At 36.4% G+C, this 27,586-nt stretch overlaps 1 protein-coding gene across 1 annotated transcript in view; it reads right to left on the reverse strand.

Annotated features, from left to right (window-relative positions):
* The window catches only part of COL9A1 (collagen type IX alpha 1 chain), a 65,342-nt gene that overhangs the window by 8,052 nt on the left and 29,704 nt on the right, over positions 1-27,586 (reverse strand). Inside the window, exons 15-33 of the mRNA XM_017824083.1 lie at positions 27,130-27,183; positions 25,464-25,496; positions 25,319-25,375; positions 24,539-24,592; positions 23,078-23,131; positions 20,801-20,854; positions 19,370-19,423; positions 18,591-18,644; positions 18,363-18,416; positions 18,194-18,247; positions 17,927-17,980; positions 16,748-16,792; positions 15,883-15,936; positions 15,717-15,770; positions 6,834-6,887; positions 6,000-6,071; positions 2,880-2,915; positions 2,729-2,773; positions 958-990 (exon numbers count right to left, since the gene is read on the reverse strand). Of these exons, the coding sequence (XP_017679572.1) occupies positions 958-990; positions 2,729-2,773; positions 2,880-2,915; positions 6,000-6,071; positions 6,834-6,887; positions 15,717-15,770; positions 15,883-15,936; positions 16,748-16,792; positions 17,927-17,980; positions 18,194-18,247; positions 18,363-18,416; positions 18,591-18,644; positions 19,370-19,423; positions 20,801-20,854; positions 23,078-23,131; positions 24,539-24,592; positions 25,319-25,375; positions 25,464-25,496; positions 27,130-27,183 (969 nt within the window). The remainder of the gene's footprint in view (positions 1-957; positions 991-2,728; positions 2,774-2,879; positions 2,916-5,999; positions 6,072-6,833; positions 6,888-15,716; positions 15,771-15,882; positions 15,937-16,747; positions 16,793-17,926; positions 17,981-18,193; positions 18,248-18,362; positions 18,417-18,590; positions 18,645-19,369; positions 19,424-20,800; positions 20,855-23,077; positions 23,132-24,538; positions 24,593-25,318; positions 25,376-25,463; positions 25,497-27,129; positions 27,184-27,586) is intronic.

The raw sequence follows: 27,586 nt of genomic DNA on the forward strand, positions 1-27,586 counted from the left end.
GACAGGAAAATTGCCTTTATGGACTATGCAACCAGGAGACCATCATTCTTTTCTTCCCCAGCCTGGTGAATTATTAGGTTGCCTGATGGATTACTCATTCCTGTGTAACTACTCACTAGGATAAGCACTCTAGGGTATCATCAAGACAAGATTTTAAAATCTAGGTGGATAAAATTACGGATTTCTTCTCTATCTCTTCCTCATGTCCTTCTTGTAGGATCTTGATGGGCAGTAAACACTCTTTAGCTTTCACTTGCTTAACCCCAAAGTTACCCAGACCACTAAGAACACAAGCAGAGTTTTTTTGTTATGATCAGCCTCAGTTCCCTGTGGGCAGAACTGTTGGTGTTTTAGTATCACAGCCCATACTGTCAGATGCTCTAACAATCCCATTCTTTAGTGATCCTGAAATAAAAGAATGAGTTCAACTCCCAAATTATTTTTCTTATGTGATATACAAGCTTCTGCTCACCTTTCACATCAAAGTTATCATTCTGCTGTTAAAAAAAATGAAATAAAAAAAGAGGAATCTGGGCCACAAATACTTCTCATTTCACAGACCTCACAATCCTGCTGCTAGCTTTTTTACAGTGTAAATATTACGGCCTGCATGCAGTCACTGTACTGAGCCTCCTTTCTATACAACACCTACTGTAAAAAGAGTGCATTTGTTTTCTTAAAAAAAAACATATTTGTTGGCCAGAAAACTGCTGATGAATGATGCTTCTCTTTCTTGGATTTGGAATTCAGGAAATTAATTCCTTTCCAAAGCGAATTTATTTTAATACTGACTGTATTCAAGATTTAAATAGAAGAAAAGCAGTTCAAACTCATTCAATTTAATTGTGATAAAGAGCTCAGCTTGTTATATGCATTATTTTTTCTTAAATCAGAAAACCATCTATCTGATCTACTAGTTCTCTGTATTTCTGTAACAATGCTATCCATTATACTTACAGCTCCCTTTGCTCCTGGTAATCCCATGTCACCCTAAGCAAAAATAAGACAAACTATATTAGAAGAGAGTCTCCATTACCACAGACATTACAAATGTAGTAAATTTGATGTGATTTTTTTTCACTATAAAAAATGTTCACATATTTAGTTTATTTATGCAAAATTGCACCACAAATTAATTACAATTCCTTTAAATATAAAACTTGAATTTTAGGGATTTTTTGCAAAATGTCTTTCTCACAAACATTTCATTAGGGTGCAAATGAGAAAGCATGTTTGATATAATTGGTTATCTTGGACTTAAATACATGGCTCTAACCTCCCAAACCACAGCTACAGCACAGGACAATCTTAGACAGAATATTGCTTGTAAACCTTTAGAGGAAACATTATTTAGTCAGGATTTTCTAGTTTGATAGAACTATGGATATTGGTGTTGTGTTAGCCCTGATAAAACTGCAACAGTAACCTGGCAAGTGTCTACCTAGTGTGCTTGGAAGAAACCAAATCCCTAGAAGCTGCTATTCCCAGCAACTTTTCTCCTCACTTGAACAACACTGAGATCCCTCTATCACTGACTGAGAATAGCAGTCCCACTGTTCTGGAGTTTTTAGTTTTCCCTCTGAATTAGAAAAGAAAAAGTTTCAAAATATTGTAATCACTTATGAAATTGATTAGTATGAAAACACCAATGAAAAGGAATTATTCTGGGAGAGATTCCCAAAAACTGTATTTTCCCTCTTCCTAAATGCCATTGGTGAAATAATTGTTTTCTAGAGGTTACAAAGGCCACTTTGTCTGTTAATGAATATGACATAAATGAAATAGAAATAACAACTGTTATCCAGACTAGCTAGTAGCACATTTAGACAACCCATAGCATTGCTTCCTGTGAATCTGTATAGTGATTGTAAAGCTCAATTACTAGCTCACCTATGACATCTAGCTAACTAGGACTGTTAATTAAAAGCCTTTCAGAATTGCAAAGTTTGAGGAAAAAAAATGCTCATTTCCAGCACATAATCTGGCTACCATTTTTTAAATAGGGAGCAGTTTACTTCCTTTAGAAAGATCAAGTTCTGGCTTTGCTGAATGCAGCACCACAGGAGCCACTGGACTAGTGTGTTTCTCTTTATGGAGGAAAACAAACCCTCTTTACCCAAGGGCACTACCCATGTGAATTCACAACATGCCATTTTAATATGGTATATACACACACACACATATATATATCCCTCCAGCAATATAACAGTGCCACAGCCTCTTCCCAGACCATCCTCCCTTTCCCTTACAGCCAGTTGCAAATCTTATTTCTAAAGTCACTACAAAATATTTCCCTCAAGTCTGAGTTATTAGGGATATTTATTAACTCTGCTCCTGTTTCACCAGAATTAAACTACCTCCTCATCCTCACTGCTTCAAACACCAAGAATTTATCTGTCTGTGTATGCATATATATTCATATATAAACACTTAATCTGTCTCTACAAGCTTATCTATATTTATATATACACACACACATATACCCTTCCTGCAAGGCAGTCTGTACTATATTATACACCTAATAGAACACGTATATTTTAGAGTGCTTTTCAAATAGCAAGAATAGAGAGACTAGACCAACAGAACTGCTGTGCTCTGCAATGCCCAGTTGGTATAAAACTGAAATGTGACTTTCAATGATGAAACCATATGCTTGAAGCACTCCAACAAAGTCTTAATTTACAACAACAAAATATTATATCAGGTAAAGAAAAAAATAACGCCTTACTAAGTCACCCTTTTCTCCTCCATCTCCTTCTGCTCCAGGTGCACCCTATATCAAAGAAAGACACACTGTCAGCCTTCAGATTAGTCAACATAATGTACTGTAGCATTTAGTACAGTGACTTTTAAGTTCCATGACTTCTAACATGACTTACTTGTTCACCTTTAGGTCCTGGCTCACCCACTGAACCCTAAAAGGTTAAAGATTGAAAAAAAAAAAAGAATTCAGAATTTCAAACTGCAGGTTGAAAAGTGTACTAAATGTTCTTCAATCCCCCCTATGATCTAGCATTAATGCAAGAGACCTTTAAAGCTGTGAATTTTTGAGAACAACAATGAAAGCACTTAAATCTTACTGTGTAATTTAGGTGACAGACTAAAGGCAAGTACTAGTATGAAACATATAATCCACTGCCACACTGGACAGTACAGATTCTGACTGTCAAACTCCTTTCTGACTGTGAATCTCCCCTCTACATGACAGATGCTCTTGGTAGCTGCTACATGTCTGCTCTGCAAATTGGTTAGAAGCTATAGGTAAAGAATCCTGCAAGTGTATCACTTTTTCTAGCATTGTTATGTGTTCCATTTCGCTGTAGGCTATACTAGCCCATCTAATGGGGATAAGCACAGACATCCACAAATGCAGTCACAATCTTTTCTTGCTTGCTGTTTAATTATCAATGTTTTTTAGCAAAACTGTGTCTAGAAGTTTGATCATTGCAATCAAAGCTGAAGGGCTTGTATGTTAAAGTTGATGTTCCATTTTTTTTTTAAATAATAACATTACTATGTTTCATTCTGCAACAAAATGTACCTGTGTGGACAGACAGGAACCAAAGAGGAATAAATTAATGACCTGATTCATTTCAAACATACATAATTTGTTTCTATGATAAAATTATTTCTTTTGTAGAACGCTGTATTGTTTAAGAAAAACTTAGTATTTGTGTTCTGTTAGAAAACAGTTCACATCACCCTTAATGGTCTTTGAATTCTGTGCACATTCAAACATATGCATTCTGAAAGAACTATAACTGTGCATGACGGTGAGGTTTTTTCTAAAACAGAGATACAGCATTTTCTCTCCCATTTGAGAGAGCCATTTAATTCACATAACATATAGGCACACAGACCAGTCTAACATTTAAAATTTAATGAATTCAGACTTGTTCTCATGTTCTTGAGAATGAAGAACCAACACTAAATTATTCACAAAGCTTAACAGCACAAATCACAGAACTATTTAACATTCTGACTTTGTCAAACAACATTGAAACTATTTTGCCTGAAGTGTTCTCAACATCATGCCTCACTAAGGTTTTCCAATTACTCACACAAAAAAGACATTGATTTTCAACCTAACATCATTTGGAAGATTCTTTTTCTCCACTTAATCTTCTTTAGAGCAATAAAACTGCCAATAGATAAGGCTGACATAGGAGAATCTATTGCTTTTGGAAACCTTGGCCTGTAATATTTGTATTAGCAAACATAAAAATCACAGCTGAAACTATCTGAATCTATTCTATATTGACTCCCAAAATTTCTAAGGAGACAATAAGGCAAGATGCCAAACTATGACTCACTTTTCTTGACATACTGCTTATCTAATTGCAAAAATCCCTCTCAAATCATACCCAAGAATTGTTTGCAAACTGTCAGCACCATCCAAAACTCTACCAGGGGCTACTTTAACTATTTAGCAGCATAAAGGATTGTGTTCCAGTGCTAAGGTCTGGCACTTGGCCTGGTGCCAAGCCAAAGTTTAGCTTTACTAAAATAGACAGAACCAGAGTGTCTGAAACCAATTCAAAATACGTGAATCAGAAATAGAGTGAACCCTGCATTCAAATTTTGTCAAGTCTTACTTTTACATTTTACTTCAATAAAAACACTTCTGATGATTTCTTTGGTGGTGTTTCATTCTTCAAGTAGTCATCGCCTGCATGTTGACAAGGTGCCAGTGGATAGTACCCAATATTTAACAGATTTGGGATCAAAAACAACTACTGAAATATCCAATTTGTGAATACTGGCTTCTGACTGCTATTTACATGAGTTCTTATCATGCACATATAACTCCCAACAGAACTTTATAGGATTGATCCCAGTGTAGAAAACCATGACATTTTTAAATCAGAAAGGGAAAAAAAGGTTGCTTCAGTCAGGAACTTACTCCTAGTAGGGGTTGACCCAAAGACTAGGGTTAACAAGCTACAGAGATACCAAAACCTTTCCAAACTCTGACAAGGTGGTTTGCCTCTGTATAAGACTGATGCAGTTGCAAAAGTTGAAGGCAAGAGAAAGGATAAAGTGGCACAATACTCTCCAGGCTTGTGACTTGGAATACATACTGAAGATCAGTGCTGCTTGCAAAGCTGCAGCCATGCTAAGCCTGACCCAGAAAATTCATTCCAGCCTCCGTGCAATTGAAGAAAAAAAAAATATGAATCAAGGATACAAATACCTCGACAACATCAAAGACTTAGAAACTTATTTTTCAGTACCTGAGTAGCTTTTAAAAACTGCTGAAAACCAATGTGAGCCCTATCTAGCAGCCCTGTGATGTACACTGGAAATGCACCAGGGGCAGGATTACTCTGTTCAACTAAGACATGCACAGCAGTGATACCTATAGGACCAGGAGTCCTATACTTTCTTGATTTTCAGTGGAAAGTAAGAGGCACTTCAAAAGTGTAATTCATTTAATACCAAAGTAGATCCCTCAAGTAAGAAGGATGAAACAGTATAGAACTGACGATTTCTATAACCAATACATCAGAATTTTGGTGAGTGAATTCCATTCTCTGCAGTCTCCTAAACCAAGATAAAAACATTTTTGGGTTCATGTACCATCTTCATTGACATTTGTTGAGTAAAGCAAGATATCTTCTTCAGTTATGTGAGACCCCTAGGGCCAAGTTCTTTCCTCCTAACAAAATATTGGATGAAGTACTTATACAGATATTATTTCTACTGCAGACCAGGTCTGAAGTTCCAAAGTTCTATAGTGACCACAAACCCTGACTTACAATTTCAGATATGGTTGTCAATTATTTGCAATAAGCTTTAGGTCTTTAAATGATTCAAACACTTTATAAGCTACAAGTAGTTGATGTGTACCTAGAGCATCACTTTCAAGCAGTTAATACATGTACATACAAAGGAAGAAAACAGACATTAATCCATATAAAAAATGAAAACAGTGCTCAAACTATTGTGTTTACTGCTGGCATCAAACTGCAATCTGTATGTATGTGTGCATTTCTTACCCGGTCACCCTTACTACCAGGTAGGCCTGGAGGACCAGGCAGTCCAGGAAGTCCAATATTACCCTGGGGACCCTGTGAAAATAAGTCAAGGATGTAAACTTAGCCAATCTGGTTTGGAATGAACAACTAAAGGTCATATCCTGACAAGCAGATGGGGCAAAAGCTCATTCCCAGAACAGACTTAGTTTGATGAAAGAGGATTATCTGATGCAAATAGAGTTGATCCAAAGTACAGCACTTAAAACAGCATCTTATTATGAATTCATTGCTGATAATCAGAATACAAACAGCTTACAGGTTTTTCCACCCTCCAGTCCCTCAATGACAGTCTGGTTCTCTTAAAAATACTTCCCAAGACCTTGCAGTCTGCGATTTGTGCATTCCTCTGTAACAGTAGGCTCTTTCAGCCAAGATCTTCTCAGCTATGCTTCTGACTGATACTGTGTAAACACTGCTGGAGCTCTGGTAAAAGGTGGCATTCATAATCTGCTCCATTCGTTATTTTCACATAGCTGTTAGCATAAGGCCAGTCTTTCACTGCTCCGGTTCCCAAGTATATGCAGCCCACACAGGACTGTGCAACTCAGCTTTTCATATCATAGGATTTATGGTTTTTTTTAAGAAGATGTCATACACACACATCTCCATATACTTTAAAACACCTTTTTCTAATATTAGCACAGTCACAGAGGACTGAAAAAGAAACTCAACCATCAATGGTTTCAATGCTGTTTCCAGTTCCCTACATGGATAAATGGGTAAGTGTAGTTCCAGATGATACCATAGTTCCTTGAAAGTAAACATGAGCAGTGAACATGGAAAAAACCTGCTTACCAATTTCCCTGGTAAACCTGGAGGACCCGCAGGACCTGGCTCCCCTCTGCTACCCTGATGGGAAATAGGAGAACATTACTTTCTGAAACATTTTCTGTGATCAAGGAATAAAGTATCATTTTTTTCTTCCTGTTTAGTGAATTACACTACCTAGGAGTTGGCTTTAAACTTCTGTTTACTAGTGCAAAAATATCACATGCATTAAAAACAGTGAAAACATTTTAATTTATAGTGGTACGTAATATTTAGCTGACATTAAATGATTCAACTAATTCATTTTGCTTAGTGATTATGCCCAATGAAGTTCCCTTCACGGAATTGCAGCTGAGAGTTAGCTGTTGCAAACATATGTACCTCACTAAGACAACTGGTGCACACACTTGGCTTCAGGTTTTTGCTCAGTTTCATCAACTGAACTCCTACATGACCACATACTTGAAAGCTTGTGATCCCACATGAATGATGGACAAATGTGAAAAGTGTATGCAAAAGTCATTGTTAAAAAACTCATTTAGGTTCAAAAAAAAGTCTAGACTGTTACAGGGAAGGTTTACCTTTAAAAATCTCCCTTCATATTAGTGATAAGCATAAATACGCATTTCACTGGATCTTTGTATCTTCACTTGAGACATGTTTATGCATTCAGATCATCATATTCACATTAGTGTAACAAATCCACCTCTTCATGCATGCATTTGAATATATACTCTGGCTAAACTTGATATTAAGTCAAATTTTCAAAGATTTTAAATGTTTTTTGAACTAAGGTACCTTTTTCAAATGGTTTTGTCTCTTATGATTAAACCTTTCAGAGCACCTCAGTAAGTTTTATACCTTTACTCTCACCTGTACAGATATATTCCTGACCCAACACAAGCCTAAGTGTCACTTGAGATAGTTTTCTTACCTCCACTGTGTGAATACATAAGAGGTATTTGCTATAAAAGCATGATACAGCATGTAAGATCATAAAATAGATATGTAAGTAGATGAACACATATATATATAACTGTTTCTAAGTTATATATCTATAAATAACTTAGAAAACGTGAATAAACTCAGACCTAAGCATTCTTATGCTGTATACAACAGAAAATTTAAAATATAGATTTTTTTCATAATAACTATTGTGATGTACTGAACAATAAAAGGAGATGGCAGACATGGCCTTTTACACCAGGTCATAAATGCAATGACAGATTCTCACACAAGCTTAGGAAAACTAACTCTACAATTCAAGAAATAATTAGGTATCCTGGAGAGATTACAGAAGAAAATATAAATAGACTTTACAATTAATTTCCTTCAAAATATTCTATGGTGTTAAAATAACTATTTTTTAAAGCACTTTGAATAATTTCTAGCAGCTTTATTATGTTAAAAAAGACAAGAAAAAAGCCCCCAAAATCACTTTTATCTTACAAACCAGAAGATGCATTAAACTTTTATTTAGTCAAATAATTCTGTATTGTGCCTCTGATCTGAACTACTAATACATTTATAATGCAAAAAAGAGGATTAAAATTATGATCAGCATTAGAAACTTGTTTTTTCATATATGTCATAACAGTCATTGCTATACAGCGATAAAACAAAAGCAATATCACCTTCCACAGAGTTAAAATAATATAATAAACCTCTGGTTCTGTTGGTCATACAAAAGTCAAGAAAAATCTTCCATTGTATTTTAAATGCAAAAAAAAAAAAATCTATTGTCAAATATATAACACAGGTATTTGTCAAACGCATTGCTTTTCTAGATGGTTTCAAAGGTTAGTAGCAGAAGACTGGAATAAAAATGCAGAGAATTTCCAGTAAACATTGGCATTATGTCTGTCAGTACAGGTTACCTCAAACTAAGGGCCACTACTGCAACATGCGCAGTTTTCTTTAGCATGTAATAGAGAAACTGTAATCCAAAGAACAACCAGGAATCCTGGTAGCCCATGGCACAACTCGAAAGACTGCAAAGCTTCCTACAAGTTTTACCTGACTGAAATGGCCCTAGGATAGGATTCACATTGAGCTAGTTACTTGTGATTCTCTTCATAGTGGATGAAGAAAAAAGGCATCTTAAGATGTCCTCATGTAAACATTTAAAATACTTCACAAGTCCTGTTCCTAGAAGTATCTAAGTTTTCTTCACGGACTATAGGAGGGTTTCTGCAATAACTGGTTCAGCTGTTGACATCTGTACTTGGTCAGAGGAAATGTTCCTCTGTGCTGCCACTCATAGGCAGTTTTGCCATGTCCTCAGCCCACCTTTCTTATACAGCAACCCTCTGTACAACTGCATAGTTTCAGGCCACCCACAAATCAATGGGCATCATGCACTGGCTTTAACAATAAGACAATCAGAATCTGTATAATTTTATGCAATTTTGACACTAGTTTAGAGTGAGCTGGGACAGAGTGACTTTCAAACATATCAGTAAATGTTCCATGCCTTTAATACCATGCAGACTATCACCACAAATAGCCCCCGAAGCACTGCAAAGCTTGTCACTGCCTAGAGGTTGTTTCAGTCCAGGATGTTAGACTGAGTAGACACCAAGCATGTTCCAGGACTGCTCTGGTACTTTAACAGAGTAGACAATTGATTTCTGTTAAGTATACTATCACTTAGCAGGTGAGTACTGCTGAGGATAGGGTCATTCTCCTGGTAAGGCACATGCAGAGTGGTAAGTAACAAAATCCACCTTCCCTTTATTCCAAGGCAGGATTACTGGATCAATGAAAGATTTAATGTCTCTCACAGTTCTATTAGATCTAGATTTGGCCTTTGAATGTAACATATGTAAAAGGACATTACAGGATTTACAGTAGACCATTCTTTAGTTTGTCTGGAATGGTTTTCATCCAGACACTTTGAAGATAATGCTTTTGTAGAATTCTCACAAGCAGTTACAGAATGCCTTCTCATAGTAAAACAATGCCACTTGTTTATTGACTTCCTGTTCATCAGCTGAGCAGAACAAGAATATACCTGAGGTAATTTGCATCTCACTTAGCTGCACAGATAATTGAAATACTGATCAGAACCGCTAGACAGGTAATCCACAGTGTATATTGTGATAAACTCTTCTCTACTACAAAAAAAAATCGTTTAATAGTGTATGTCATAGCAATTTTAGTATATTCAATAGCAGAGCCATAGAGAATTACATTTGTGCAGAGTAAAAAAATAATAAACAAAGTACATTTTGGACTTTTTAAAACTCATATTCAAAGTCTTTCAAAAAATGTAACCCATTTATCAATTATATGCTTGTGAGACATTAACTTATCAAATTTTTTATACAAAAATCTCAGAGGGATTATTCATTTCACTTCAAGGATTTATCCATGAAGGACTCTTCTTTGACCCTCAGTACAGTACTGAAAAGCATCCAAGAATATAAACCACTATTCGATAGAAGAGTAAATAGACAACTAACTTTGAGATTTTAAATGTACCATTTCAGCTTTCTCAAAGTATTAACTAAATTGTACTGCCCTGGATTCTGGTAAAAGCATGTCATGTTTGCCATACTTTGGGCACAAGCAACAACAAGCAACAACCTACTAGCTGCCATTCTCTTCAAAGGTGGTACTGTGGCCAAGTATAGAGGACAGAGACCTTTCATTCTGTGTCTACAGTGTTAACTGAAGTCTAGGTTGGTTTTAGTACACTAACTCCATAACAAATCCAATTTTTACCTAAATTACTGTTCACACTGCTTAGAAGAAGCCAACTTTGTGATATCTGCTGATCTCCAGAGGTCTAGCATGCCCAGAAGTCAAAGAAAGTTGTTGTTGGAGGTGGAGGGGTAAACAGATGTAGCAGACAAGAATATGGCCATGTTGTTTGGCAGGACAGGGTGGATAGTGTGAGAACTGGAGAGACTTGGATCTTATCAGGTTTGGCTGGGATATGTAGTCTGCAAGTGAGGGAGGAAAAGTGCTACCCTGTACAAACCACGCTGTGGAACTGGGCAAGGTCAGAAAGTTTAGTCACATTCAGTTAAAGGCTTAGGTTTACTGGACAAAAAGTGTACCTGGCAAGATGGAAATGCAATTTTTCCTTTTGAGTCTGCCATAAACTGTGTAATGCTAGCTAACCCTCGAGCTGTACCTTAAATGTAAACTATGACACCACTTGTGGAGCACCTCCGAAATTATAGATACTAAACATGTCCACTAATACCTAAACCTAGCCTATAAACTCAGACAAGGACATTTCATCCTACCACACTACTGATACCAGCTACAGAAAGTGATCCATTACTTCAGTTGCAGTCATGTAAAAAGAATATGATAGAAAAGCTACATTTTAATTATACTGTTACAGTAATCAAAGTTACATTTCAGCGTAGGTAAGACAAAAATATCATTAAAGACCAGAAAATTAATTTAGCTGAAAGTAACTTAAGATGCTGGAAACAGCATTCTCTTCTAATTTAGGTTGTTCAACATTTTAATATTAAATCCAAGGTACTCACCAGGCATGAGACAAAGGCACTTCCAAAGAGTAGAGAGAGCAAGTCAGCCCAGCTGACCAGGGTCCCTCAGAAGTTTCTCAGAGGGGTTATGGTATCAAATCTTAGGCAGCTGAATATTTAACCTCTGTTGCTAATGTTGGGAAAACATGTACTACATCCTATTTACAAAACAACATATATGTGCTGGCCTGCATATACATCAAATTTGCTCAATTTGCTAAAAAAGTATGAACTTTAAAGTGGTTACTTAAATGTTACAAGCTCTCTGAAAAACCACTGGGTGGGATACACATTCTCCAAATGTTTACAATTTAAATATGGAATAGCTGAAGAAAAGCAAAGGATGAAAAAGCAGAGGCAGGGGTCAGTATTTTTGACAGACATATTATGAACAATTAAATCTTACTAAATCTCAGCAAATATGAAAGAAATTGGTTAAGCAGCTTAGGGAGCATGGCTAAATTCCACTGATTAGGAATGACACCCCCGCATTTGAGAATTCCTTCCTTTGGGGCACCTGCCATTATGATTGATTTAGAAAGATTGAAATCAGAAGAGAGTTTGGTAATTACTTGGATTGGTTAGACTAATGTGAAGCAAACATAAGGTTAACCAAGGAAACAATTAGAGTGGAATGAAGAATATGTTTCATTTAGAAAGAAAAGGCAAAATTTCCATGTTGTTCCAGTTGTTTTTCTCATTTACTGAACAGATGAATAGCAATTTTTTCCCCCCTCCTCACCTGCTAGTTGAAGTTTTTTAAGTAAAAGCAATAATAGACTAAAATGATACTTTTTAAAGTAATTTTCTCCTAGAGATAGAAAGTGAAGCAAGAGTGTCCCAACACACGATTTTGCCTAGTTTTAAGAAGAGCTAGTAATTTTGTTTTCAAACATTTAATATCTGTAAAAGTTTACAGACTCACAAAAAGTCAAAATTTGAATCTGCTGTTTAGTAAAAATACCTTCCCAGCTACATTCCAACATAGTTTAACAATGGAAATAAGGTTGAAATAACATTATTTATGCCAGAGGACTCTAGCGATTATTTCAAAAACAGTACAGCAGCATTAATATGTCCCACAGAGTCACTGTTGATAGTGCTTTGTCGTGTAACTTTTCAAAAAACTACACACTAATTGAAGGTGTCTCAAAAAGGTGTCTTTTGCAAGTATATAAACCCGAAAAGCCAGGTGATTTTTAAATATAACAGAAATGTAGGTATGTTGGTTTTCCCTAGTATAGATACCAGCCTGCTGCCCCTATTAGCACAGTCAGACTTGTTATCCCTCTACAAACCTTCACCAGAGGTCCTTTCCTCTACAGTTCTGGCCCTCCTGGAGATACCAGCCATGCTGTCTTGCCCCAGTTGCAACGTGAAGAACATGGGTAAGTGAAATGGGAAAGTGAAGAGGATCTCATGTCGCTGTTGCTGTGCAGCAAATACATTAAGGGACTGAAATTCCCCATATCCTGCAAAACATCAAGTTTTTGTCCTACTCCAAGGAAAAAGCCCAGCCCCTCTTGACCTCTACCTGAGTCTTTTATACCAGGAGTGAAGGAGAAAAAAAAAGAACTGAAGTGAGTGCTAAAGTGGATAATTCAAAATAAGCAGGAAAAGGGCAAGAAAAATACATGAATAGTAATAATAAAATCCTCAGGTTTTGAAAGTGGTTATACAACTTTGGTCAAAAACTATTGAGTGTTAAATTTGTGAGAAAATTCAAAAATCTGAAAAAAAAATTCAAGAAAAATTCTCCTTAGATTAATTATAACAGCTGATTTTCAAATTTTCTAGTTTTAGAAGTTTGAAAATCATGGCATGTAGAATTATTTAACCAGCGGACTATTTTTTTCCTAGAAATATAAGCACAGAATTCTTAAAGCTAAGGCTCAAATGTATCTGCCACATGGACGTGCTGCAGAAAACACTCTTTATTCTGTCCTGAAAATAAATATTGACTCAGCTTAGACCAAAGCTCTCTGAATTTCAATAGTTCAACCCTGTGTCCTTCCTAAACAAAAAAACACCCTGATCATTCCCATTTCTTGTGTTTACTTGTAGTAAAGTGTTCCCAAAAAACAGAAAGTTTTTCCAGTCACATGCTGCCTATAGTCTCAAGCAAATGGAAGCTTACGTATTCAAGGTTCTTTAGAGCTTTAAAGGAAATATGGATGAGAAGTAGACTACTGTTTGATGTTCCATTTACTTTACTTTATAATCAATAACTTACTTCCTTTCTCCATTTTGTGTTGACCAAAAGTTTTTTTCTTTCTATGCTTTTGTTCTAATGTTTATGTGTTTTCCATAATGAGTGCACTTTGTAAATACAGAGAAAATAAAGGCAAGGTACTCGGATGTCTTGCAGTTCTCTAGAGTGATAAATGGAAAAATCATTGTGTTTGACCTGCATTAAGTATTTCTTTCCATCTACAGGGTTACTAATAATTAACCTTGTGTGTCAACCCCTGTTCTACGGACTGCTGATTTTGTAAATTCATGTTCAAATTGAAAGGATTAAAAGCATAGTTTAGCAGATTACAGTGCATTATCAAGAGTGGGCAATTACTTTGGTCTGATTCAATTATAATTCTTGTTCCTGTCACAAGTATACAGTATCAGCCTAAGAAGAACAGGGCTGAAAACTTTTTCTAGTTTATCCAACACTTTTAACTACAAAGAACAAAAATAAATGTTTGCAAGTTGGGTATTTGGGAGGCTGAAGATAGCTTAGTCCATCCTAGTAAGTATATGCTCATATAGTCCCATTTTTATATTATCTTTAAGAAGCTCTGGACACAGCACTCATACAAAGACTCGGTTCAAAATAAATGTGATCTCACACATCTAGCACACGAAGAAACAGAAGAAAATGAAATCTATTTCTTGGCTGACTGTTAATGTATGTTTAGGAGGTAATTCAGAGAAGATTGTCTGACCTTACAAATATATCACAGACAGTAGCTCACCAAGCCCTGTATGAGAATTACCCTGCAATTGCACGAGTAAAACTTATGTCATGGTATGATAGCAGAAGCTCAGAAAATTCCAAGAAACTATCCCTAGGGCATCAGTGACAAAAGAGAAGCTCAAAAAAGCAATTGCTTATAGAGCCTGGAGCTTTGTTAAAGTCATCAGAGTGAATTTTGGTACATGAAAATTTTCTTCAAATCACTGACCCTCTCATCCCTCACAGAAGGATTAACAGCAAAGGGAAATTATATGAGCCTTATGCAGCTTCAAACCATATTAGGTCCACTCTAGAGGGAACCAGAAAGCAGTACCCAACAGACTCTCCAGTAACCAGCTGTCCTCTGTCTTCAAAACTGAGCCTTAGCAAATGCCATCAGTTCATTTCCTTAGCAGATTTATGTCCTGCAGCAGACTACCTGCCCAGCACCAGTTTCTTCAGTCTTTCAAATCTTTCTAGTGTTGAGGAAAATCTCCCGGGAAAGAATTACACCACCAGTATTTCCAATGAGAGATAGTTGCTATACTTCACACCAGTACAGCTACATTCGTAATGCCAACCAGAAAGGGCCAAGGTGCAGGCACGAGCATCATCCCACCATCATTCATGGCATGCTTTTGTCACAGGCAAACTGGACTTTCCTAGATAATGCCCAAGAACAGTTTTGGGAACACAAGTAAGAGACTGTTCCTCATGAGCAATCAGATTGCACCCAGTCTGTTCTTGGGCATTAGGGGTGTTAAGGGAGTTTAGTAGCAACAAGACAAACCACAACAGGCCACCTGACCAAGTGTGCTGAGGACAGTCTCTGGCCATTTCCTTTACAAGGCAGGACAAACAGCTACCTTTCCCTCATATCTTGCCTCGCTGTTCACACTGCATGCATTAGAAATAGGTTCTATCAAAAAAAACAGTCATGTTCTGAATACTTAGTCCAAAGTTCGAAATCCCAGAATATATAGCTGAGCATTGTAATATAAAGCACAAGCTTCTTCAAAAGGCTAGAACAGTTACAGAAAAGAGCACATGATCTACTGACAGTGAATTTAAGCTTTTCAATGCCAGTGATGAGAGTAGAGTGTTGCAATGAAAGAAGGGAAGTTTGGTTACAACTTTTAGTCACAAACCACCCTCTGCTTGGGCTTTTACTTGGCATATATAAAAACAAAGACAAGAAGAATATAAACAAAGGTTTAAAATCTAACTTTTCATCAAAGCCAGAAGCAATCATAGGATATGTGCTTCTGAATTTCTCTATGAGATGATGCACATCCTCCTGGTACAGAAGGGGGATAAAGAACAATTAGTATTTACCTCAAAAATTATCACTTGTGCTGAATAATAATTTTACCTCATGGATAGCTTCAGCAACCCTAACTTGAGACACTGCAATATTGCATACTCTCAATTAAAAATTTAATCCATACTTACTGGTGGTCCCCGGGGTCCCGTTGGACCTGCTTCTCCCTCTGGGCCCCGTTGACCCTGTTTTGGGGAACAAATTTGAAATGCAACAAATTTGAAAAGTAATTTTTTTGCACAATGTAAAAAAAAATTTCATTTTTCTAGATCTTTTGAATAAGATTAACAATTTTACCTGTTTACCTGAATTTCCCATCAACCCTGGCACCCCAGGAGGACCTCTATTACCCTGTTGGACAGAAGATGAAAAATATTAGAAAGCCAACGTTTTGCTGTTCCATTTTAAAATAAAAAATTAAAATAAGCAAAGCAATAACGTCTAAAAAAAACCCCAGCCTGTATTAATTTTTTAACTTCCACTTCTATTTTGGTTTTCTTTCAACTTTCACCTTATTCCTTCGATTTAATTTTTCAAAAGTCACATTTCAGTTCCTTTGTTGTTTACATGTTGACGAATCCCAAACAGATTTGATTGCTGCTCTCAAATCACAGAAGGCAATATTATTCTATGTAATTTCAGACAAAATTCATGTCTCAATCTAGTTTTCTTTTTCTATTACTTACAACTAAACTCAAACACTATTGTCTGAAACATTCCATACTCTCATTCATACAACACCTTTTTAAGCTTAATTGGAATTGATGCTGCAGTTTGGTGGTACCTAAATAGAGATAACAATCTCTGTGATTTAATCAACTTAGGGCAGCTATAAATATTATTTTTATTACAAGATCCGTCATTTCAACTGTAGTGAGGTAGCCATGTCACATGCCTCCTCTAGCAATGACTGCCACAAATTAAAAAGGAAATGGCCTTGTTTAGGTAGTATTTCATGTCTGGAATCATGAAAACCACACCAATTATCACAAGAATCATGAAAATGCACAGGACTAGAGTTGATTTAAAAATATATTTAATTCCTTCAGCAAAGGCTTGTCTCTTACCACAAGAGGAAGTTCATACAATCTCACTGAATACTTTAGAACTTCATAAGCACAAATACAGTATTATAAGAAAGTCAGTACTCAAGACGTTTTACCTTTGGGCCAGCAATACCTTTCACACCTGGAGACCCTGGTAAACCCTGAAAGAAATAGCATTTATATTTATTTGTTTTTAAGGGGGTTGGAAATGGTGTTAAATAACATCTTTCTCATGTCTGAGTATTTCTAATCCTTTCACTTGATATTGAAGCTTTTTTATCCAATAACAGACCAAGCTTGAATTCTTTTTGTTTACAAAGTAACAGATAAAGAGTATTATTCTGTCTTCAAAAATTGCAAAAGGAGCATGGAAAAGTGAGGAATTGTGACTTTTGCTGGCTTAGACTGGAAATAGATTGTTGGTCCCCATATGCTGAGGCTGGAGGTACAGTTTAACAGATACTTTTAGTACGCATTTAATTCCCTCCTCATTTCTGTGCAACAGTTCATAGCAGGTATGCTTTTATCAAATTTTCTTTCAAGCTGAAGAGTTCACTTAGTATTAAAAATTTACTTCCAGTTCTGTTTTAACACAGCTCCTTCACTACATCCTCACAGCAATTACTCCGACAGCATAGTGTTTTAAACAGATTTCTATATAGCTTTTGACAGTTGGCACAGTTTTCAAACTTAGTTAATGCACAAGGATTACCTTCTAAAAGAGTACATAAAGTGCTACTGATTCCCTATAAGTTCACCACAGGGGATATACAAGAAAATTCCAGTGCCTGTCCCTTGTGTTCCCCCTCCCTTCCCCAAAAGTATGTGTGTGATGCATTCCAGATGTTCTGAGCCAGCAGAATATCAAAAGATGATTGTTCACCTCAGGTGTGTTGGACTAGCAGGTCAGCTTTTCCTGCTTGGCCTGGAAAGCGGTTTGGCCCCATTTGGACCCTCATTTGGCAATACAATGAGACCAGCTCTAATTGTGGGGTCACACCATAATATCCACAGGGTCTCAGATATGAGAAACGCGAGAAGAGTTGCATAGTGGCCACAAATGTTTGGTGAGATGAAGTCCCTCACGGTGGCACCATAAGGAGCTCTAGGCTTTTGTGCAAAAGTTTTGAATACATATAGTAGAATTTCCCCTTGCATTACACATACTCTCCCTGGGTCTTTTGCTTAGATTTTCACTTAAATCACTCCAATATCAGCATCAAATTAACCTATACATGGCCTTTCTGTGCTTTAAACTGAACCTGCCTTGCAAAGATAAAATATCTGATACTTACTGGCAGTCCCTGAAGCCCTGTATCACCTGGAGCTCCAGGTTTTCCTGGTTCACCCTGTAAAACATTTTAAGTTGTACTTTATGCAAATCAAACATAAGGGAAAATTTGATTTCTGGAACACAAAGTTGGAATACTTTTGGATCTGTAGTATGGGAAACTTCATTCAATTACCCTAATAACATGCATAAAGCCACAGTCAGCAGCCACTAGGGAATGAACAAATCTAGGGCACTACCAAAGCTCTGACATATGCCAGCTGTGCCTTACTTTTGCTCCAGGCATTCCAGGGATCCCTTCTCGGCCATCAACTCCTGGTAAGCCCTTGAAAAAAGAAAAAAAGAAAAAAAAATTGATGTATTTTTGGAGAGATTTTGCCCAAGCACCAATATTCAAATTAGCATCACACGAAGCAAATGAAGAAATTAAATATACATACAGACTCTCCTTTTGGCCCAGGGAGACCATTTATTCCTCTTGTACCTTGAGGGCCCTAATAATAATAATAAAAATTTTTAAAAATTAAACACATTGAAATTACAGATGAAAAGAATGTCAACATTCAGTTACATATTACTTTGAGACTACCAAATATACTATAAGTTTATATGCTATTAAGTAACCAATGTTTGCAAGTCAACAGGAGTCAAAATTTGTCTGTGCTCACCCTTTCTCCCTTTGGACCCATCTCTCCTAGGGGACCTCTCTGTCCTTGATCTCCCTACAGAAAAAAACTTGTTTTAGAAATAAAACCATAATACATTTCCATGTAATTATTAGCTAAGACTCTCAGAAAATCAATATGTACAATTCAGGCTCAGTTAAAGCAGACATCTCAAATTCATATTACATTTAAAAATGCAGTTTCTTAAAACTGCAGCTGACAGATAAATTTTAAAAAAACACAGCTCAAGCCATCCCTTGGGATTTCAGGAGTGTCTAAGCAAAGGATGTTGCACTTGCTTATTTAACTCATAGAGTTACTGGCTATTCCAAGCCTAAATTCCAGCTATGGAAGCAGGGAAGAATTTAGAAACAACAAACAAGCAAAAATACCCCACTCGAAATAAACCCCAAGCCCAAACAAAACACACACACGCAAAAAAACCCTTCCAACAAAACACCAAAGGGCACAAATTGCCCTTTACAGGTTTATACCTTGTTCCAGCTTTATACCTGGAAAATTCCAAGTCACCCTAATAGACAGTAAGACTCAGAAGGAAGAGGTAACCATAACATACTAAGAAGTTAAAATGGGTTCATCTACCTCACAATTCTTTGGGGATATTAAGAGATTATTGACTTGATATCACTGTAATAACATTTATTCACCTATGGGAAATTAATAGAATTGGATTAATCAGAGGCTTTTTTGATTCACAGCCACAAAGTTTCAGGACTTAGTGTCTAACTGGGGAGTGTTTGGCTAACATACACTCTACTTACAGGTGCACCAGGAAGACCTTGGGGACCAGGATCACCATCAAGCCCACGAGCTCCCTACAAAACAAGTAGATAACACAAGACATTAAAATGAACTGCTGGAACACAAACAACTTAAGCATCCATCTGGTTTGCTGGGAGCTGCAAATTCTCTACAGCTGAGGGGTTTATAGTTCCAATAAAAAAAAAAAAAAAGAAAAGGTAAATTTTTTTCTTAATCTATCTTGTTTTTTATGGAGTTATGCAAGCAAATATTTTTTAAATAAAGAAAAATATCAGTCAAAAAATTACATTCAGATCATTCTCTAAAAGACCATATTGGAATTGAGGAGTAGATCTTCACACAATACTTCAGAAAATGTCTGTGTTTTCCCTAATAATACTACATCTTTCACCACATAATAGAATATCATCAAAATGTGAAAAGAAAGCATCAAGTGCAGTGCAGCTATTTTTATCTCATATGTTTCAAGGAAACAATGCAATCACTACCCTGTGAGTAAATTTAAACGGAGAGAAAAAATATTTTAAAGAAGATTTAGAGAAAAGTGGAATTCCTTTGTCAAACAGATGTAGTAAATATTTTGAATAGACAAAGCAGCACAAAAATGTAGGCAAATAACTATGAAGAATGAAAAGACAAAAAAGCAAAGTAAGATAGTAATAGCTTAGCAAATCTGTCCAAGAGGTTAGGAAGGATCACTCATGAAAAAATTCATAATCAGGAGAAATTTGATGTATCTGAGGACAGACAATCACAAGATAAGGTTTCTATGATTTCAGTTCTGGAAACATGGAGACAATGGCAGAATTGTCTCCATTCTACTCCTTCCAGAAATTTTTACCATAGAGATTTAGCAATATCACAAGACTAGAAAGGTAACAGTCAATTTTGAAATAGCAGTTAGAAATACTTTGATGAACAGGGGAAAAATTACCCAGCAAAGTCATGACATTACAAAAACATTAATTCCCTGGCAGGAATTTAAGACAAAGATACGTTAAAGACAGAAAGAATGGAAAAAGAACGAACTCTCAACAAAAAATCCTGGCAAAAAATGGGATGATAGAAGCAAAAGGCATTAAGAAGATGCAAATCAAGGAGGCACTACTTAATAAATTTTAGCTTTAAATCAAACATGCTGTAGTTTATAACTGTTGTAACTTGCTATCTTGCTTACTACATACTTGCACACATGCATAAGTACTATAAATCCAAGGGTAAAGATGTGAAAAGTACATGCCCTCTTACTAAGCAGAACAAACAAGCTGCCTTCTTCCTAACAAGAAGTACAGTAGCTATGGAAATACAGTTGGCAGGAGTGAGAAAATGAAGGGGGAAAAAAGGAGAAGCTTAAATAAGCTTTAAAAACTTTCAGGGGTGTACATTTTTTTAATATAGGCCATTTTATGCAAAGAAAGGTTAATACTTACTTTGGTACCTTTAGGTCCCATTATACCAGTTATACCTCTGATACCTAGGATACCCTGAGAAAGAAAAGTATATTCAAGTTATGCTTAAATGTTTTCTTCAGAACTGCCCTAGTTTTCAGACAGAAGACTCAAGAGTTCTACATGCTTGCTTTATGCTTATTTTACTATTTTCCTAGTATAAAAGGAGAAATCCAGCTGTTGCTGTTATTAGAATATTTAATTTACAGGTAATGTGATATTTTACTAATTTATAATTTAAAAAATAATAAAAAGCTATCTGGCTGAATTAGAAAACCACAAATAAAAAATATAGATATAAAATAAATATAAAAGATAAATATAAAACCATAAGGGCTGAAAAAAACCACTAATTTCTTTTCTTGGTTACCACAGAGTTGAAGCAATCTTGCCATGCAACTTGTGTGAGAGGAACACATGAAGGCCAGATTTGCAAAAGTGCTAAGTTGACTTAATGGGGTATAGGACAGATTCAGGAGAAAGGTACCTTCAGACTCTATAGAACTCCAGAGGCAAACAAAACAGGGCAAGGTTTTTGAGACTACAAGTGCTAAGTTTATATGCCCACCATACCTGAGAGACTGAACTCAGTAGACATCCTGGTGCAGCAGGATGTACCATAACTATCATCACTTCCCTTCAAAATACAGTCTCATGGGAAATTTGGCTTCAATTTCTTCCTTTTCCTGAGAGACTGAAACTACATGAGATGTCTCCTCCCTGCAGAGACCAAACTCTCAGCCATAATATGTTTGTTCTGCAACAAGAAGAACCCACTACAACTGTGTTAATGAAATAGCTACAGGCACTTCAGCGCAGCGTAGGCAAACCTACTCCTTGGACCAGACTCTACACTGGCAGCCTTTACTTGCTACTAACAAAGTTACATGGAGTCTTGCACAGAATAGTTAATGCCTTCTCAACCCAAAACATGAGAAAAATCATGATAACTCATCAGTGACAACAGCAGCCCAACAAGGATTCCATTCATTCAGGTAAAAAACATAAAAGAAAACAGAATGGAATATACAGCCTCTCCATCTGTGCCTCTAAAGCATCCTCTTTTCCGTAGGTTGTCTGTCTGACACCGCTTTCTGCATATTATGAATCCTATGTTTTAATAAAAAACAATTATTTTAAAGCTTGTTTGTAAGGTCAACAACTGGTGATACAGTGAAATGTTGTGAGTAATGCTTTTAAAAAAAAAAAAAGAAAAGGCAATCTTTAATTGGTTTTTAATTCCACAGTGTTATTTCATGGTGATTGAAGAACTTTACCAAACTGAGTTAAATTAATTGGTCCCTACAAGCCTTTAAGACAGCAGAAGCTGGCTCTTATGCAAGTGCTTTGTCTGCACCACAGTCCCAGGGATAGTTTTTCAGGATCAAACATAAGAAGGAATGCACACTTTCCTTTACTTAGCCTGTGCTTTCTTTATCTTTCTCTAGTCATAATCCAGAAGTTTATGTTGTTTTATGTTTATGTTCATAGAGAATTTTGTAATTTAGGATTTGGATGTCACATGCATCGAGGTAAGCTGCTGTATAATATCACATGTGGCCATCAATGGCATTAAATAGTTTTACATCTAAGAAAAAATCATAAGACCCAATCAGAAAATAGACTATAGAAATTAAAAGTGGTTATGCCTGTTTCTCTTACTTAGATGACCCGTTTATTATTTTCACTAGCTCTTTTCAGCTGCGGAAACCATAACAGCTTCGCAGAAGGAACAAGCTGAGGAGGTACGTGCCAGAACTGAGCACAGTAAAACAGGACAAGAAAATAACTCCAAAATCAGAGGTATGCTGTGATTGCTACTTCATCCCCAAGTTGGCTACTCATCCTCATCCTCAAGGCTACTTCATTCTCTTAGCTAAGTCTGAATTTTACAATTGATCGTATTTCAAATAAACATTAGCTTTGCAAGGATGAAGTCAGAGTCATCAAAATTATGCAAAGAAAGGCCAAGAAAAGAAATCCAATTATTTTCACCATCTAAGCACAACACAAAATTCAGGACATGAAATAGTTTTTAAAATTAACCTTTCCATAGAACCATATGGAGCTTTGTGCCGAGCGATGATGTAGCTTTTTGGAGAGACTTAAATAATTCTACTTTTATTCATAGAAAACATGGCACAATAAAGTGAAAGATGTATGGAGATTTTATAATATCTGTTTTCTTACAATAGTAAGGAATAAGGATATGACATACTGAAGCAAATAAGTAACACTATTTAAGAGGAAATACTTTACTGGAGGGCCTTGAGCTCCCACTTCACCGATGGGTCCTTGATCCCCTTCTTCACCCTGGGAAAGCCAAAGGAATACATCTGTAGGTAATCCATACCATGCATATTGCTCTCTCACCATACAAGGTGCATCTGCTCCTTAGAGTTTTCTGTCACCATGTCCTGCTTGAAAGAAATCCAAACGAAGTCACGCTACTTCCTCAGACAGATACTTGTTCAGGTTCACATGCCATTCAACTATTAGTCAACAGGGTAATTTCAAAGAAACCTCAATATAAAGAATAATTGTATTTTACTCTTAATCTGTCATTCCATATTTTCTTGACATTAATCTCTTTAGGTTTTCCTGTTCTTTTAGATTAAAAGTGCAGTGAAGGTATTTTCATGCATGTGAATGTACAGAATATGCTAGTAGATCTGCATCACAATACCACATTGCACTTCAGAATTTTTTGAAAATTAAAGTGGAAAAATGCCTTATCTGGCAAACCCCCTCTTTGATTAGATAGTGACCTCTTTCATACAATGATAGTGCACGGTAATGGAACAACAGTACATATTGCAGTTTAATTTGTAAAAAGGGATAAGACAACGCTCAACATCCTCCCCCACCCAAAAAAAAGGCAAGCTGTTTATAATAAATCAGTAATCTTTTTAATAGGCTTAGGAATAGAGTGCAGGGTTTTTTTAAAAAACTTTTCTCTGATGCTTTTCCCTCCAGCATTGAAGCATGGGCCAAGGCAGTGCAAATCTTCTGAATTTTTCATACAAATATTTCCCAGAGAAGTTGTGGATGTCCCATCCCTGGAGGTGTTCAAGGGCAGAGGAACCTGGTCTAGTGGAAGGTGTCCCTGCCCAGAGCAGGGAGGTTGGAACTAGATGACCTTCAAGGTCCCCTTCCAAACCATTCTATGATTCTATGAAGGTTATATAACAAGGTTAATTCAAATGAAACACCTTGAAAGTTCACTTTTCAGTTTTCAAGCTGAATTGGATTTGGCCTCTCTAGTTACCATCATTCTTTGCTTGTGAACTTACACTGTGTCCTTTCCCTCTCAAATGTATTTTTCTCTCTTATTCTTCACAGAACTACTCCTCTGTGCCACAGAACTATTAACTTGGTAAGTCCACAGAATTTTTGTGCATTTAAATGTTTGAAAGTTTTTCAATTAATAAATTTAACTTCAGTTATTGCCATGATTTCCATAATAATTAAATTAAATCATCAAAGTAAAAATCAAGATGAGTATGACTTCTGCATCATAATAAATACAGAGTACAAGTGAATAAAGAATAGAGATGTGCCTTCAGTTACTCTGGAGCATTATGATGTATGGTATCACTTCATGCATTCTATTAAAAAAATTAATAGTTCTAACAAAGTGCAATATGTTTTTTGAAGAAGAGGCTAAACTACCATTAGCCTGCTAAAAAAAACAGCAGTTTTTCATCTTTTTATTTTTACCTTATAACCTTGTTTTCCTGGTTCACCAGACTCTCCTTTTGAACCCTTTTGTCCCTAAAATAAATGTAAAAAACCCCAAATAAATAAATAAATAAATAAATAAATAAATATTATTCAAAATTAAAGTACATGTTTATAAAACAGACCCAGACTGCTGAGAACTATCCTGTTGTTCCCTCTCAAACCCCATTCACCACCTTCTTCACCTGTCTAGGAAACAGCACATACTAAGTACTCTGCTCAAAAATATCTGCTTCTGGATCTAACAAGGCTGCATTTCTAGGCAAGTTAGTACTTCTTACGTTACCCCATAAAAATTTCCTCAGGCCAACAGTATTCCTAAAAGCCAGTAAAGAATGCATTAAAAAAAAAAATCTTACTTAAAATGAGACTCAAAACCCATTCATTTCAATTAGTACATTATAGGTCTCCCAGGAAGAGAGAAAGAAGGAAAAAATACTAAGGATTTGGGGGAATATTTAGAGTTTCTGGAGTCAGACTACAAATGATCCAGAAAGTGAACGAAGCAATCCTCCCCATACTCTAATCCTTTTAAGACCACACATAAATTTTACCCTGAAGATTAAAGCAGCAGCAAGAGATTTCAACAGAAGAGGTTATTTTAGCAGTCAAGAGTTGAATAACCCTAAGCAACTACACTGATGTAACCTTTTTTGAAATTACCAGTGAAGTGCCCTTCTGTCAAGTCAGCAATTACCACCCCCAGTGCATTGAGACAGCGTCTCTATAAGGAATGCTTGAACAAACAAGTTCGCTTACCTTCATTCCCATTAAGCCAGCGTGCCCTGGGCGGCCAGGTGGACAAGCATTGGGACACTGGAAAAGCAATCACACAGTTACTACCACATAGGTTAAATAATGCTGTCTGAAATTACTCATAAAAACACACGGAAAACAATCTTACCAACAGGTCACCATCTTGCAGGCCAATTGTTCCCTAAATTAAATTATATTAATCAAAGTCAGTAAAAGAGAAATAACCAGTCCTGACTCATTAGGCAATACAGGTATTAGACAAAAGAGAAAATACTACTATCTAAAGACAGAATTAGAAGTATAATCAACCAAAGGATCTCTGACACAAAAAGCATCTAAACTGTAGGATTTTATCGAAGGATAGCAGGTACCTGCAAAATCCTGTCCTCTAACTTTTATCAACTTTTACAAAAAAACCCAAACAAACAAAAAAAAAAAACCCCGAAATATTTTTTTTTGCTTTTTAAGCTACCTCAGTCATATTTTCTATTAAATATAGATCAAATAGAACCAAACCCCACACATTTCCAACAGAATCCAAGACAATTTCTATAATAGCAGTACCTTATTACCATTCAGCAAAAGATTCACATCTTTTCAGAGAAAATAATCTTCCCACAACACAAGTACTGTTAGATGACAGTTGCAATAAACTAGACATCAGTGTACAATGAGATGGACTCAGTGAAGGGAAGGCCATTCCCCATATTAAATCAAATACTTGATGGAAGCTAACGGGAGGCTTATGAGGCACAACAGGGAGAAACATGATTTCACAGCAGCAGCTGTGTTCTCTAAAGCCCAGTGGGAGGGAGCACACCATTTCAGATAGAAGCGTAGGGAAGTTTAAGGAACGAGCTGCTCTCGATTTATAACAGAATGATTTTAAAAAAGGCGAGAGTATTTGGGTCCATAATGTCTTTAGTTGAAGTGGGACTGTGGCACTTCAGAAACACAAAAAGGACAAAACATCAAGGAATAGAAGCAGCCATATTGGGAATTTGTTTCTGCTTGTTTCCTAATTACTGTTCTACACTTGTGGGTTTTTACAATGCCTCTGACAATTCTCTGGCAACTTCCATGAAAACAAGAAACATAGGTAAACCATATGAACTTAGGGTCTGTCCCTAAAGAGTGGGGAGGAGGAGGTTCCCAGCAGAGGAACAGTACAGCTTTTAAAAAGGTGTTAGTACACCACGTTTCCCAGCAGTTTGCCTTTCACAGCACCCAGAATCCAGTGTGTTTGCCAAACTGTTTTATCTCTCTAGGCGGGCAAATTGTCACAACAAAAAGGCATAACACACATCCCTACTCCCAAGAGGTTAAAAAAGATAACTATTCTCCTTGAGCAGCAAAGCACTACTGCAAAGCATTCTTCTGTTCCTTGTAAGTAGTAAGCCTGATTGCAAGAAAGATGTAAGAACTCAACCCACCTAGAAGCATATATTTGTCTCATGAGACAAACATTAAATTTTTCTTCTCCTGACACAGAAAAGTCTACCTCTGCTGAAGTAATACCAGTGAGACCTGACAAAGACTATATTTACAGCAATATTATTATTCACAGGGAAGTTTAAAACCTGTGTATTTACAGTCTGTAGAAATGCGAAGGCATCATGACAGAAGTTACAGTTTGCATTTCAAACTACCTTTTTATAACCACAGAGATTAGAAACTTACTTTCTAAATGTAAGATCAAAAGCCTGCTGAAACCCTAAACTCAGTATTCAGCTGTAGGACTTGAGGAGAAGTTTTGTTCAAGCAGCAACAACACAAAATTCAGATGTTAGCACATATAAAACATAATCACTTACTGGAGGACCTGGTGGTCCTGGTGGCCCTGGTGGCCCTCTTTTTCCTGGATCTCCCTTAAAAAGGGTAAAACATTTTTATATATTGATAGTAATAATGACAACCAGTAGTTACATATTCAGACCATACAACAACAGTGAGAAATTAAGTGGCTATGGAAGGACAAACTAGGCAGCCAATTAAAACATCAACCTACAACATGACTCCCATGGTAGAATGGGAAAATAGTTTTTTGAGTAGAATGGCAGTCATGTTGTGAAATAGGAGCCACAAAAAAACCAACAAATTTTCAGCTGCTTTAGAACACTAAAACACCTGACCACAAGATCATCTATGCACTCTTCTGTCTTATAACTGCTGCTTCAGTTCTGAAGGAAAAGAATCCTAATAATTGGCAGAAGTGCCTAAAGCAGAGAGAGGGGAAAATCCCCTTTTTCAGAGCCTAAGATGAATTTAACA

This window comes from Lepidothrix coronata, unplaced genomic scaffold (genome assembly GCF_001604755.1).
Source record: "Lepidothrix coronata isolate B3197 unplaced genomic scaffold, Lepidothrix_coronata-1.0 Scaffold4, whole genome shotgun sequence".
Lineage (NCBI taxonomy): Eukaryota > Metazoa > Chordata > Aves > Passeriformes > Pipridae > Lepidothrix > Lepidothrix coronata.